Here is a 12,914-nt window from a genome sequence, read left to right on the forward strand (position 1 = left end):
ACGGCCGATCTTCTGGATGAGGAAATATAAGGACCGAGAAAGGCCTAATTTCTACCACTGTAATGATAAGCCATTATAAACCATTTAAATATCTACCCTGTAGGGACATCATGATTGGGCGTGTCCAGTACTAGGATTAGAGAGATCAGAAATCGGCTGGACCACCCTCCCACTCGTCATATCAAAAGCAGGGCCCTTCTAAAATGGCGGATGTTCTGCTTCATCAAATCAAATCATACTTTATTCATAGATCGCCCTTTGAGGCAAGCAAAGGCAATTCAAAGTGCTTTACAGAATAAACACAGATAGATCTCATTATGTATTCATATATTCATAAAATAAATTCACTAAATACGACTCCCCGCATACGAGCGAGGCTCTAAATGGCGGAGGGGGGGACGTGGTCACCTGGCGGAGAGGATGATGACGCGGGCCTCCAGCTCCTTGGCCTCCAACAGCAGGGCCGTTAAGTTAGTCTCCTGGCTGAACTGGAGGACTTTCTCTGCCTGCGATCGAGGCACAAGAAAGGTCAAGCCAGCTACTTTTCCCTTAAGGAGGACACCATGCTCACCTCGTTGGTTTACCTGCCCCTCTGCCACGTCGGTTGGTGGTGTTTTGGTATTTTTTTCAGAAAAAAATAAAAAATACGGAGATAGAGTGCTACCTAGTGGTAGTGGTTTAAAAAAAATATAAGAAAAAAAGTTTTGAAATAGAAATGCGATCCGGGGGGAATCGGCTGAACGGAACTAAAAAAATAAAAATAAAAAAAGCTTGGAGGGAAAAAAATCATCTAGCATTTTTTTGTGGCATGCAAACTGAGGATTGTCAAGGCTCCGGGGGAAGACGTGCATGTTAGGGCGAAGGTCAATGCAACCGGGAACTAAAAACAGGTGAAGGGTTGGGGTGAGGGAGAGGAGGACGGGGGTGGCTGGTGAGGGGGTTACTTTTTTCCCTCCCCCGAAAAAAATAAAAACTTTTGTCGAAAAGTGTGTGTGTGTGTGTGTGTGTGTGTGTGTGTGTGTGTGTGTGTGTGTGTGTGTGTGTGTGTGTGTGTGTGTGTGTGTGTGTGTTTGTGTGTGTGTGTGTGTGTTAGGAGGTAGCGCTACAAGTCAAACAGGAAGTAGCGATCTTGTTCCACGCCATCGGCTGCTCAGCGAGGAACGGTCATTGTTCCGGTGTGTGCTTGTGTGTGTGTGTGTGTGTGTGTTTGTGCGTGTGTACATGCATTTCCTGGAAAATGAAAAATGATAAAAGCGGGACGAGGAAAGGGGGGGGGAAAGAGGGGGAGGGAGGGGGGGGCGGCTGCTGTTCACTCGTTTTTAGTATTTTTTCTTTTTTTCACTTTTTATTCCTCATGGCAAGAAAAAGGTCATTCTTCGGTGAAATCATAGGGAAATGCCTCGAAAGTAAAAGAAAATCAAAATCAGAAAACACGTGCTACCAAGAGAGAGAAAGGGTGGGGGGGGCAATTCTGGGTCGGCTGGTGGCTGGAAAGATTTTTTTTCTAGTTGCTACGTTTGGAGAGTTGGTGGGCGGCGTGCATTGACCATGCAAATATACCTTGGGTCCTCGCTTGTTGTCATAGGACAGTTGGTCGAGGTTTTCATAGTTCCTTTTTTTATTCTGATGAGTAATGTGCACAGAGAAAATATGCAGACACAGAAAAATATTATAAACAGTTGAAAATGGAAGGGCAGTAAAGCATTCCAACAAATCTCCCACTTTTCTGCTTCAAATCGGGACCTTTAGACGTGGGGTTCGCAAAGAGCAACCAGAGACAGGACGAGGATGGCATCTCTCTTTAGCGTTAAAGGTCCTTCCGCTGTCAACATCACAACATTGTTTAAACAGATGTAGCACAGCAAACACCCATCAGGGAAATATACCTCTGAAACAAGTCCTCGTTTTCACACTTCCACCCTGAAACATCAAACACATTGTTTCGCCCTTGTTAACCGTCACCATTTTGTACTCTGTTGTTGTGTGTTCTGTTGGAACACACACGGGAATACTGCTGTTTAGACAGGCAGCCATTTTACAGCAGAAGACAGAGTCCTTTTGGTTCACAGATTTCTCCTGCTACTACACCCTCGACTGAGCACACCACAGCGCTCTCTCTCTCTCTCTCTCTCTCTCTCTCTCTCTCTCTCTCTCTCTCTCTCTCTCTCTCTCTCTCTCTCTCTCTCTCTCTCTCTCTCTCTCTCTCTCTCTCTCTCTCTCAAAACCGACATTGATCCATGAAGTTGTCTGACCCAGGAGTCTTCTATAATCAGGTCATGATATTTGCCGCATTATGTTTTTAATTTCTGACGTTAAACATAACACTTGTGAGTCATTACCATGACAATGTGAACTGGCTTACATTTAACAGCTCCAAATCTCGCTCGATGCGTGCAGAGCATCTGCTTTGGTTATGAAGTGTAATAGGTAATCATTGCCTCTTGTTAATAAGACCTTGGAAGAGAACATTGTAACTGCAGGACTTGGTTGCCATGGGATTGAAAGGGATAATGTTTCAATAAGATGGCCTTAAAAACAGCCTTTGGTGAAAAATCTTTTTTCTTGCTTACTAACGTCTTAGATCGAACAATGAACGTACCAACTAGATTAAAGATTTCAAAATTCACCTTCAACTAAATAATTCCTAAATCTGCATTTTAAAACTTGTTGCTTGAGGGCAATGTTTCCATAGTAACGGTAACTCAAAACGTGTATTATCATTGTCCATATATTGTATATTGTGCATCCTCAAAACTGCTCAGTGAAAATCGTGTAGCAATGCGATTGTAATTTTGTAACTGAGGAAGTTGATATAACCTGAGGTTAAAAACATCACAAATCCCCTCAGACACAGTCCTTAATCTTCCCTCCATGGGAATGTAACAGTGTCACCAAAACTACCAAACAAACACATATCACAACAGCATCAAACAGCAGCCAACGCAATTCAGGACTTGTATGTCGCGTATCGCAGGTGTCCTCGCCTGCCGGAGTCCATTAACCTATGCATCATGGCATCCATAAACCTACGCACCATTTTCCTACGCGGCCAATTACTGATCCCATAAACCGTGTAATACAACGGCAGTAACAGACACACTCAAAAGGGAACATACTGCCGTCATTAAGAGCGATGTGTTACGTGACCAAACATCTGGCTAGCCTTAAAAGCCTGTTAGGTGGGGGGGGGGGCAAGCGATGGCGGCACTGATGAATTCACGAGCGGGGGCTACCGGGGGCCCCCGCCGCCCCGTGGATCCCGGAGCGTGTTCCACTTTAAATAATTCAACCGGGCTTCTGATTTAATTACTGCTCCAAATCAGAACTCATTCCACTCTGAAACACAATTACACCAACAAGCCCCATAAGGGAGGGGGGACCAAAGGCAAGCAACTGCCAAGCGGCCCAAATCCACATCCCATGATACACTCATTCTAGTAATGGTATCTGAGTCCCTCTTCCTCCCATCCCCAAAACAAGAACGCATCATCATCTTCATCATCATCATCATCATCATCATCATCATCATCATAATCATCATCATCTGTTGAGGCTCAATATAGCGTATCGCTCTCCACTGACCCACATACACAGCCCAGAGCCAAAAAACATCCTCTATCTTCTATGGTGTTGTCTTTAAAAAGCATAGCACGTGCATCACATCTTCTTGCCTAACGAGCCAGATGGCTTAAGACATGAGAGTGCGGGGCTTTTTGTCTCTACAATAAAGCCATCCATCCATCTGTTAAGTATGAACTCTGCAGAACCGGAAACGCAAACAGCACCCGCTCCCTCTACACAGGATAGTGGGGTTTTGACTGCAGGGTACGAAAGGTACTGGGTACAACTGTGGCCAGAGCTTACTTGTGGCCATAGTTGCAAAGGGTGTTCACCTCCCAGACGGAACGTACTGGGTTTGATTTCCAATGTCAGCAGTCTAACCTAAAGTTGCACTCAAATGGTACTTAATCGTTTCTATAGTCGGTGACGGTTTGCAGAACCCCACGTTAAAGTTCCGCTATTTGGCTCCCATCGTGGATAGACACGGGATAATTTGGACTATGGCAAAAAGCAACGTGAGGATGAGTAGAAATCAACGTACAAACTCTGACTTGTCTGAATTACACCACATTAGACGCTGTCGATGTCTTTAGGGAAATGTTAGCAAATGCATACACAATGGTGAGAAAGAGATGTGGCCACACAACGCAAAAGGAAAACGGTTACAGACATAGAGCGCCGCCGTTGTCAAAGGAAAACGTACAGGTTTTAGGCGTACTCGCACGCGCGCGCTCAGACCCCCGCCAGAGCCCCCTTTGCAAGACCCTCACCTTGGTCTCCCTCTCCTCCAGAAGGGTCTCCAGTCTCTTCTGGGCAGCCCTCCCCTCGTGGTCGTCGCTGACGATGAGGATGATGTGGTTCCAGCGAAACTCCCGCATCATGTCGAACCACACGTGGGCCTGGTGGGAGTACGGGGGCACCGTCCGAAGGAAGGACAGATGGATGCTCTGGAGTCAGGGAGGAAGGAAGTCAGCTCTGGTGATACCAGACAGGAGAGCACAGAGGGACGTATCTAGACATTTTTTTTAATTCACATTTCTTAAGAGCAAAGGGAGATCAATCCAGAGAATGATGCGCAGGGGAAGCCAGAGTAGAGGAGGAGGAGGAGGAGGAGGAGGAGGGAGGAGGAGGATGAGGAGGAGGAGGAGGAGGAAGAGGCCAATAGTGGAGGGTTGGGGATGATAGTTGGGTTCGATCCTCAATGTCCGGAGTCCATATGTACTTGTCCTAGAGGAAGATTTTCGTTAATGACTTCACTGAAAGTGGCCTTGGATAAAATATTCTGCTAACAAGGTAAATAATGATTTTCTGGGGACATCTTCGATTCTAAAAGGTTATAGGACAGATTCCCCATGACCTAACCTAGAACTGCTCATTAATGAGCGACGCTTTGGATTTAAACGTTTGGTTTCACTAAATGATAAATAAAGATTTTCTGGGGACATCTTCGATTCGAAAAGGTTATAGGACAGATTCCCCATGACCTAACCCAGACCTGCTCATTAATGACCGACGCTTTGGATTTAAACGTTTGGTTTCACTAAATGGTAAATAATGATTTTCCGAAAGAATGATGTTCTAGTGTTTGTCTGCTAGGCAAAACATTCTGAATTTGAAACCCTGTGTCCCCAGTCTACCTGTAGGTATCCTTGATCAGGATTCCCTTATGCCTACCTCCTCCTTTATGATATGTTTCTAAAATTCACATCGCCCTGGATAAATGATTAAACAGTTGTCATATAGTGTGCTGGATTTCACATACCATACATCAGGCTTTGGCTCCCTATATTAGCAACCAGTGGAGCCATGATCCTTCCAGCTTTTTTTGACAGGAGTAACAGGGGATTTAGCCCAGGTGGATCAGCTTGTGGTTATGGCGGTGGGAGTTTGAACTTTTTCTCTTTTTCTCACCTGTGGCCCGCCCCCTTGTGATGTCACTCCACGCACCTTACCAGAGGTATATATAGATATAAATGGGCATGTGGGTGTATTGACTATCAAAGGAGATGCAGCTGGGCATTTGTCAAACCTAAACATTTTATCTTAATAAGTGCTTCTCATCTTAGAACCAACCATGGTAGTTGCTGAAAATAGTACGTACAAGAGTTATTTGTATAGAGATATGATAGAGATGGAGATATGTAAGAAGATAGATGATCCAGAAGGAAAATCAAATGTGTTGTATGCAAAATGTTTGTTATGTGCTTCGAATATTTCTGGAACATAGCATTCTGGTTGCACAGATGGTTCGTCTGTATGGCTTTAGTCCATGGAAAGAAAAAGAGTTTAGTTCCATAAGAGATATTTCGATTTCTTTAGTGGCTTACATTTTATAATTTTTAAAGGTTGTTTAAATGTTCATTCACCCAAAGCCAAACAGACGCTCCTGCCCTGTTTGCAATAAATATATTAGGGGGGTTTCAGTTATAATTTATGATTGCTATGAATGTTTCAGGTGGAAAGCCATTTAATCAGGCCTGTCATAATGAAAAGTGATGGCTTGATGAATCTTAGAAGCTTTTCAAACTCTCCCTAGGGTCCTCTATCCTACTACTACTACTACTCTCCATATCTCTCTCACTCAATATTCTCCCCTCTGTATCTCTCTCTGAGAAGTCCTCTCTCTATGTCTCTCGACCGCTCACCTTGTCAGAGTATATGGACATGCCTGTGGTGAATCTCTCTCTCTTTCTCTTCAGTATCTCTCTCTCTCTCTCTCTCTCTCTCTAGTTTATATCTGTCTCATGGCCACTCACCTTGTCATGTCAGAGTAATGCCCATGGTGAGTTTCTCTCTCTACAGTATATCTCTATGTCTCTTGGCCACTCACCTTTTCAGAGTAGATGGAGATGTTTGTGCTCTCTCTCTCTCTCTCTCTCTCTCTCTCTCTCTCTCTCTCTCTCTCTCTCTCTCTCTCTCTCTCTCTCTCGTTCTCTGCAGTGTAACTCGATGTCTCTTGCCCGCTCACCTTGTCAGAGTAGATGGACATGCGTGTGGTGAGGCCAACCACGGGGATGCGGTAGAAGCCGGCGGTGTAGGAGACGGGGGTGGGCGTCAGGTGGTCGTTGGACTGGGGCGGGTGGCTCACCAGGATGGCATACACCTGCCATGGACAGAAGGGAGGCCGTTAGTATCAATGATAATCGTTTTTTTATAGAGCGTCAAAATGCTGCGCAAACAGTTTGAAAGCAACAATAAATTACAAGGTAAGACGGGTAAGTGGTAAAAGGGGTCGGTCAGAAGCATAATAATAAATAACAATACATTTGATTTATATCGCACTTTCTATTGGGAGAATCTCAAGGTGATCTGGCAGTGCATTATAATGATAAAACATAAAAAAGACAGCAGGGAATGCTAGATGGCTAAATGAAAGTGTCACTAAATAAAGTGTCTAGAGTTTGTCTGTTTTAAAAGAGGCCAGTCAGGGGAGCCCAAAGGCGGTCGGGAGGTCGTTCCAACGTATCACTACATTTACTAGGGTCCCACGGAAATACAGCTAGTCACTGTCTGTGGGAGTGTCGGCTAGTTTGTGTTTCTTTCAACTGCCAGTGAGTGAGACGTGATTCCTTCTTCGTTTCATTTTTATTGTCTTTAAATGATTGTTGATTAAAGTTTTTAACAAGATGTCTTCCTTTTTAAAGCACTATGAATGGCCTTGGGTTTGAGGGTTGCTACACACTCGCCTTGGGGGCAACAATAAATGACTCAATCATTTATCATTTGTTATCATTTGCAACCTGAGGCTGAGAACCACCAAGGTATAACATGGAAATGTGAATAAATCAAAATTCCTGTGCTGCACAACCAAACAAAATAAATAAATAAAATGGATACAGAGTGCAATGGAATCGCCATTGGAATCAAACAAAAAAATCATTCAGCACAAATCAGAATGATTTTCAACCCCAAAAACGTTTTACCTGCAGGCATCCAGGAACAAGATGCCCAGCCCCTACCTGTTCCCTAAGGACATGTACCTGAATTCCCTGTAAGTCAGTGCGGAAAATCTATTTATATTTGCTTTTTGTTTCTGCTGGTTGTCTGCTTGGCCGTTGATGTTACAGACTTTAGCATTTCTGCTGAGTCTGCTTTCAAAATGTCACAACAGTAAATGCCTAATGAGATCACCCCTTGGGCATGAGAAGAATGATATATATGTATATAAATAGATGTTGTATACAGACACTGTAAAGACACTGTGTGTATAGACACTCCACATAGTGCAAGCACAGCAGTCTGCTATGCAGCACTGTCAGTATATAGTCATTGCTTAATCATGACCTTTTCCTCTCCGAACCCATCTTATCATATGCCATGTTCATTTTGTGTCACATTTAATTCAGCTGTTAGATAACAAGATAACGGTACCTGTGGCAAATAATTTCAAATAAACCAATGTTTTATTACAGTCATGCTAAAATGCAGTATGACATAGTATCTAAACACATACGATTGATTGTTTCAATAAAGCTATTCATCTTCAACATGGACACCACACACAAAAGTAGATCAAGAAGAAAATAAAAGGTGGACATTTTCTCTTCACTCCAGCTGGACTCCACTTCTTCTCCGGTCTGATTTCCGCACAAGTCATGCAGTCAGCATGAGATAAACAGCAAGACTCTCACTCAGTCTCAACAACAAGATGGCACAGATTCCTTTTCATTCAGAAAGTGCCTGGAGAAGTGTGTCTCCACGGCCCCAGAACGAGGGCCAAAGTGCTGGCATGGCGGAGATGATTCTGGGGCTGGTTGGAGGGGAGCAGCAGCTCCCGTATGGCGGGGTCTTGAACGGAGGTCCTCGTCCAAGCAACCATGGCTTCCAGGCATCACTTCTCTACCATCTGCCCCACCGGGCTCCTACTCCATCAGCAGAGCACCGTGCCCGTCCACCAACACTACACCGTTGGATGCTAACGTGGGCAGAGTAGCGTAGTGGCGATGGGGATATCCTGAATATCAAGCCCAAAAAGCCACTGGGTTCGAACCCCAAGTGAGCCCACTAAGCCGAATACGAAGGTGACCATAGCTGTTGTTGAGGGGATTTTACAAGCTGTATTGAGTCAGGAAACTGTGGCTATGGTTTGTTCGACTACGATTCAAAAGGTAGTGGGCACTATCCCCCGGAGATACCGACACCATCTTGTTTTAGGATGTTCTATTTTTAAAACATCCTGACAAATACGGCAGTTGAAAGTTACCCACTAAAGCCCACTATGAAGGCATCACTTTACGGTAACCATCACTGTTTGAGTTGTGACTATAGAGCAGAGGTGAGTGGGAGTGGCTTTAGGCCATGTTGTTCGACTCCCAAGACCAAAGGTACTGGGACCAACCGCCAATTTCTGCATGTCTAACCAGTATGCAGCAAGATGCCCTTACCCGAGAGCTGCTTCTAAAAACACATATCGGTAAACACATTCACTGTAAGTTGCTCTGGATAAAAGCGTCTGCTAAATGACTAAATGTATATGGCCAGATGGATAATTGAACACCGACCATTTTGCTAACATAAACACGAGAACCAGCGTAAAGAGTATACAACCATTGTTAGTTGTAATCTCGAGAGTTGCCTGTGAATGCATTTAACAAGCGTACGATAAGCAACGTTGTGCTGCAGTGCGTATAATGCTCGCAGGCTCTATTAGGGACGTGGATTATGCCTAGAAGCGGACACAACATAGGTGTCCATGTAAACAGCGTAGCAGGGAGCACGTTGAATAACACAGCTAATGTGTGTGAGTACATGTGTTGAGTGCAATCGCTGTCGGCATGTATGATGCATGTGGGAGAAGTGAGGGTAAACGAGAGAGAGAGAGAGAGAGAGAGAGAGAGAGAGAGAGAGAGAGAGAGAGAGAGAGAGAGAGAGAGAGAGAGAGAGAGAGAGAGAGAGAGAGAGAGAGAGAGAGAAAGAGAGAACGAGAGAGAACGAGAGAGAGAGAGAGAGAGAGAGAGAGAGAGAGAAAGAGGGAGAACATCTGCAGAAATAGATGGAGAAAGAAAGGGAGAGAGAAAGATGTAGAGAGAGAACAAGCAATAAACAGGGACAGAAAGAGAGCGAGAGAGAGACAGAGAGATAGAAAATTAAGGAGATAGGATGCAGAGATTGAATGAAAGTAGACAGATACTAAAAGAAAGAGAGAGAGAGAGAGAGAGAGAGAGAGAGAGAGAGAGAGAGAGAGAGAGAGAGAGAGAGAGAGAGAGAGAGAGAGAGAGAGACAAAAGAGAGAGAGAGAGAGAGAGAGAGAGAGAGAGAGAGAGAGAGAGAGAGAGAGAGAGAGAGAGAGAGAGAGAGAGAGAGAGAGAAAGAAGTAAAAGGTAGAATGGGAGAGAAATAAGGAATAGACAGAGAGAAAGAAAAGAGGCAGCAACACAATAAATAGACGGATAACGAAACAAAGAGTGAGAGAGACCTCGAGAGAGACTTTTGTGTGGGTGAGCGGTCTGTGACGACGTAGCCTCGTTAAAAGCCATTTTGGATTTTCCTTTATAACACATGATGGCACATGAGAGGAGGGGAACAGAGCTTGTTGGACATAATGTTATAAATATACATAATGGATAAATACCTATAGTCGATGTGCAACCTGCCTGTCTTCTGAGCTACGATGTGTCTACTAAATGAAGCTTTATCCATGTATCTATGTTATTAAAACACGGTGAGTGCAAACATTCCTTAGAACGGTTTGATTCCCCCTAACCATTGGCTAATGGGTTGAAGTCCTGCTCTACCATTTAAAAAAAACACTTTAACACCCTTAAAGATGTTACCACCAGTGTGTCATCGTTTCAAATCTCTAATTCATTGGTGTTCGTTCTCAGGTGCAATCAGCAGATCTTGCTTGCCCCTCTTTTTTTTATATATATAATGGTGTTTGAATGGAGTCTCATGGTTCTCATGCGTTTGTCTCTACAGCAATGGAAAGAAATTCATGAGAACCATCAGACTCACCCAAACACAATTGGATCAAAACAAAGTGCGGGGACATAGCAGCTTTCAGTGATATGTGTTGATGTTGTGTGTTCAGTCTAATGGGGCCAGCCTGCTTGGGACAGGATTTTCAATGCAGTATCTGTGTGTGTAGTGTACAGCAGAAAGTAGAACAGCCTGGCTATGCAGAACATTATGAATGACGCCTGGTTCATCTCCCGCCCGTGTGTCCGTTTCAGCTCAGTGGATAAGTAGCTCATGGACACGGTTTTGACCTCAGATGTAAGCCTATTTCTGGAGACAGGTGCAAACATCACATGGGCATTGCTCCCCGGTACCTATATGCTGTCCTGAAACCTACTGCAGGATTAAGGAATTGCTTAACCTGAATTCAGCATTCTGAATAGGAATTGCAATTATGAATCTTTAAGGGTATGAATAAAATGAGGTTTGTGTGTTAAAACTACCAACAAACAGAACTTACACACAAATGCGCACACACACTCGCACTCACACACACACACACACACACACACACACACACACACACACACACACACCAAACACACACACACACACACACACACACACACACACACACACACACACACACACACACACACACACACACACACACACACACACACACACAAACTACCTTTATATCAGATGGTTTGTGTGTTAAAAGCATTTTAAAACGTAAGTATATTTGTCAGTTTAAAGAGAATTAAAAAATGCACCAGATCAATGGCTTTGAGTGACCGGATAATAAACCAGATGATAGATGACCGTAGACTACAGACATTGATTGACCGTTCATCATTGGCGACCCTGCTGTCAACAGACAAATGACATAGTCGTCCATTATTGTCCTGAAGCGACCTATTGCTCGCCGGGGGCCGCTGTCCATTGAACAGAGCATAACGGGGGAAATTAAGGCATAATGAATCATGGCTGGGCTCGGGAAGACACCCCTTTGACTAAAGCCGTCTAAAACATCTGGTTCTTCTGAATCGCAGCATGGGTGGAGGTAGAGGTGGGGAGTTTAGCCGGTAAATCCCGTGAAATGGACACCCGACCTACAGGGGTAAATGGTAAATGGTAGGGACAGGACAGGCCTGGTGCATGCATGAAGAAGGCGATCATCCAAAGTGTACCTGGCTGGAGATGAGATCTTCGCAGACGGAGAGGGCCATCTGGATGGCGTTGGGTTTATGCGTTACGGAGATGGCGGTGAGCTTGAATTTGTCCCGGCCGTATATCTGGTTGGCCGAGGTCACGGCTTCTTTGAAGACCTGCTCGTACCTCTTCTGGCTCAGGACGGCCCCGATGTTCACTATCTTCGGCTCGCAGCCGGCCCGCGCGCAGGAGCACGAGAGGAGCACCGCCAGCAGAAACACACGCATTGCTCCTCGCGCCACCGACCAACAACAGCCAAACAAACACGGCGTTTCCCGCTCGCTCTTCTCCCGGTTGGCGGGTCGGCTTGTCCAGCACCGGCTCGTGGTGGGAATCACGGAGTTCACCCGCCCGGTAACCGTACGGCTTGAGTCACGCGCCTGCTGGAATTGGCGCTATAAATCTTAACGTGCAATGCGTCGGAATTCCCGTTATCAGTTGTCGTCAAATGCCGCATATGGCGATAAAACTCGTTCAAAAAACTACCTTCATTGTCTTATCCAGAACCTTAATAACTAACGCTAGTCCGTGGCGTTGACTTGGAGAAAATTGAAGCAGTTCGCCGGTCGTCTGTCCAGTGTGAGTGTGTGTTGGTATCGCTGTCACCGACATCCGTGGGCTGCGCGCTCTGCTCCTCGGTGAAGTGATTACACTGATGCGACGCTCGCGGCGCAGCGTCTGTCCTTGGTGCTGACAGCTGTGCTCGCGCGCCGCAGCGAGCGCGCGCCTGCGCCGTCACGCTCGTTATACAGGGTGCATTATTTTTTTTTGCTTCAGTCCGTTCTGCTGGAGTGACCGGACAGCTGCAGGAGGTAACGGTGCTGCACATGGTAAAAACATGAATGGCCTGTTGCTTAGAATGTAGTAGGCCTACTCGACGATGATGTCGTTCTCAATGGGATGCCAAAGGTAACATGTAATCAATTCATGCATTAGGCAGATACCAAGACTCCCATTCAAAATTAATCGTAAAGGATGCCTGCCTATAGATCAAATAGAATATTAGATCGGGCATCGAAGCGAATACAATACTATCTGGTTTCCAAAACGTGTGTTTAAGCATACAACACTAAGTTATACTAAGACAATTATCGATTCATTATTATTTATATATGTATTTATTCGTTTTCTAAATGCGCTTGTTGTGCGCTTTACAGCATTTCTTCCCGATTACCGTAACGAAAGACGGTGAGAAGGTCTGTTGATCGGCTTATGGCCATTAAGTCACATCAGGTCACAGT

The 12,914-nt window shown here is 44.9% G+C and overlaps 1 protein-coding gene across 1 annotated transcript in view; it reads right to left on the reverse strand.

Annotated features, from left to right (window-relative positions):
• Window positions 1-12,222, reverse strand: part of grin1a (glutamate receptor, ionotropic, N-methyl D-aspartate 1a) — a 35,316-nt gene extending 23,094 nt beyond the window's left edge. The window contains exons 1-4 of the mRNA XM_056578787.1: window positions 11,652-12,222; window positions 6,530-6,664; window positions 4,332-4,508; window positions 409-506 (exon numbers count right to left, since the gene is read on the reverse strand). Coding sequence (XP_056434762.1) covers window positions 409-506; window positions 4,332-4,508; window positions 6,530-6,664; window positions 11,652-11,900 — 659 coding nt within the window. The 5' untranslated portion in view covers window positions 11,901-12,222. The remainder of the gene's footprint in view (window positions 1-408; window positions 507-4,331; window positions 4,509-6,529; window positions 6,665-11,651) is intronic.
• Between the last annotated feature and the right edge of the window lie 692 nt (window positions 12,223-12,914).

This window comes from Gadus chalcogrammus, chromosome 19, assembly GCF_026213295.1.
Source record: "Gadus chalcogrammus isolate NIFS_2021 chromosome 19, NIFS_Gcha_1.0, whole genome shotgun sequence".
Taxonomy (NCBI): Eukaryota; Metazoa; Chordata; class Actinopteri; order Gadiformes; family Gadidae; genus Gadus; species Gadus chalcogrammus.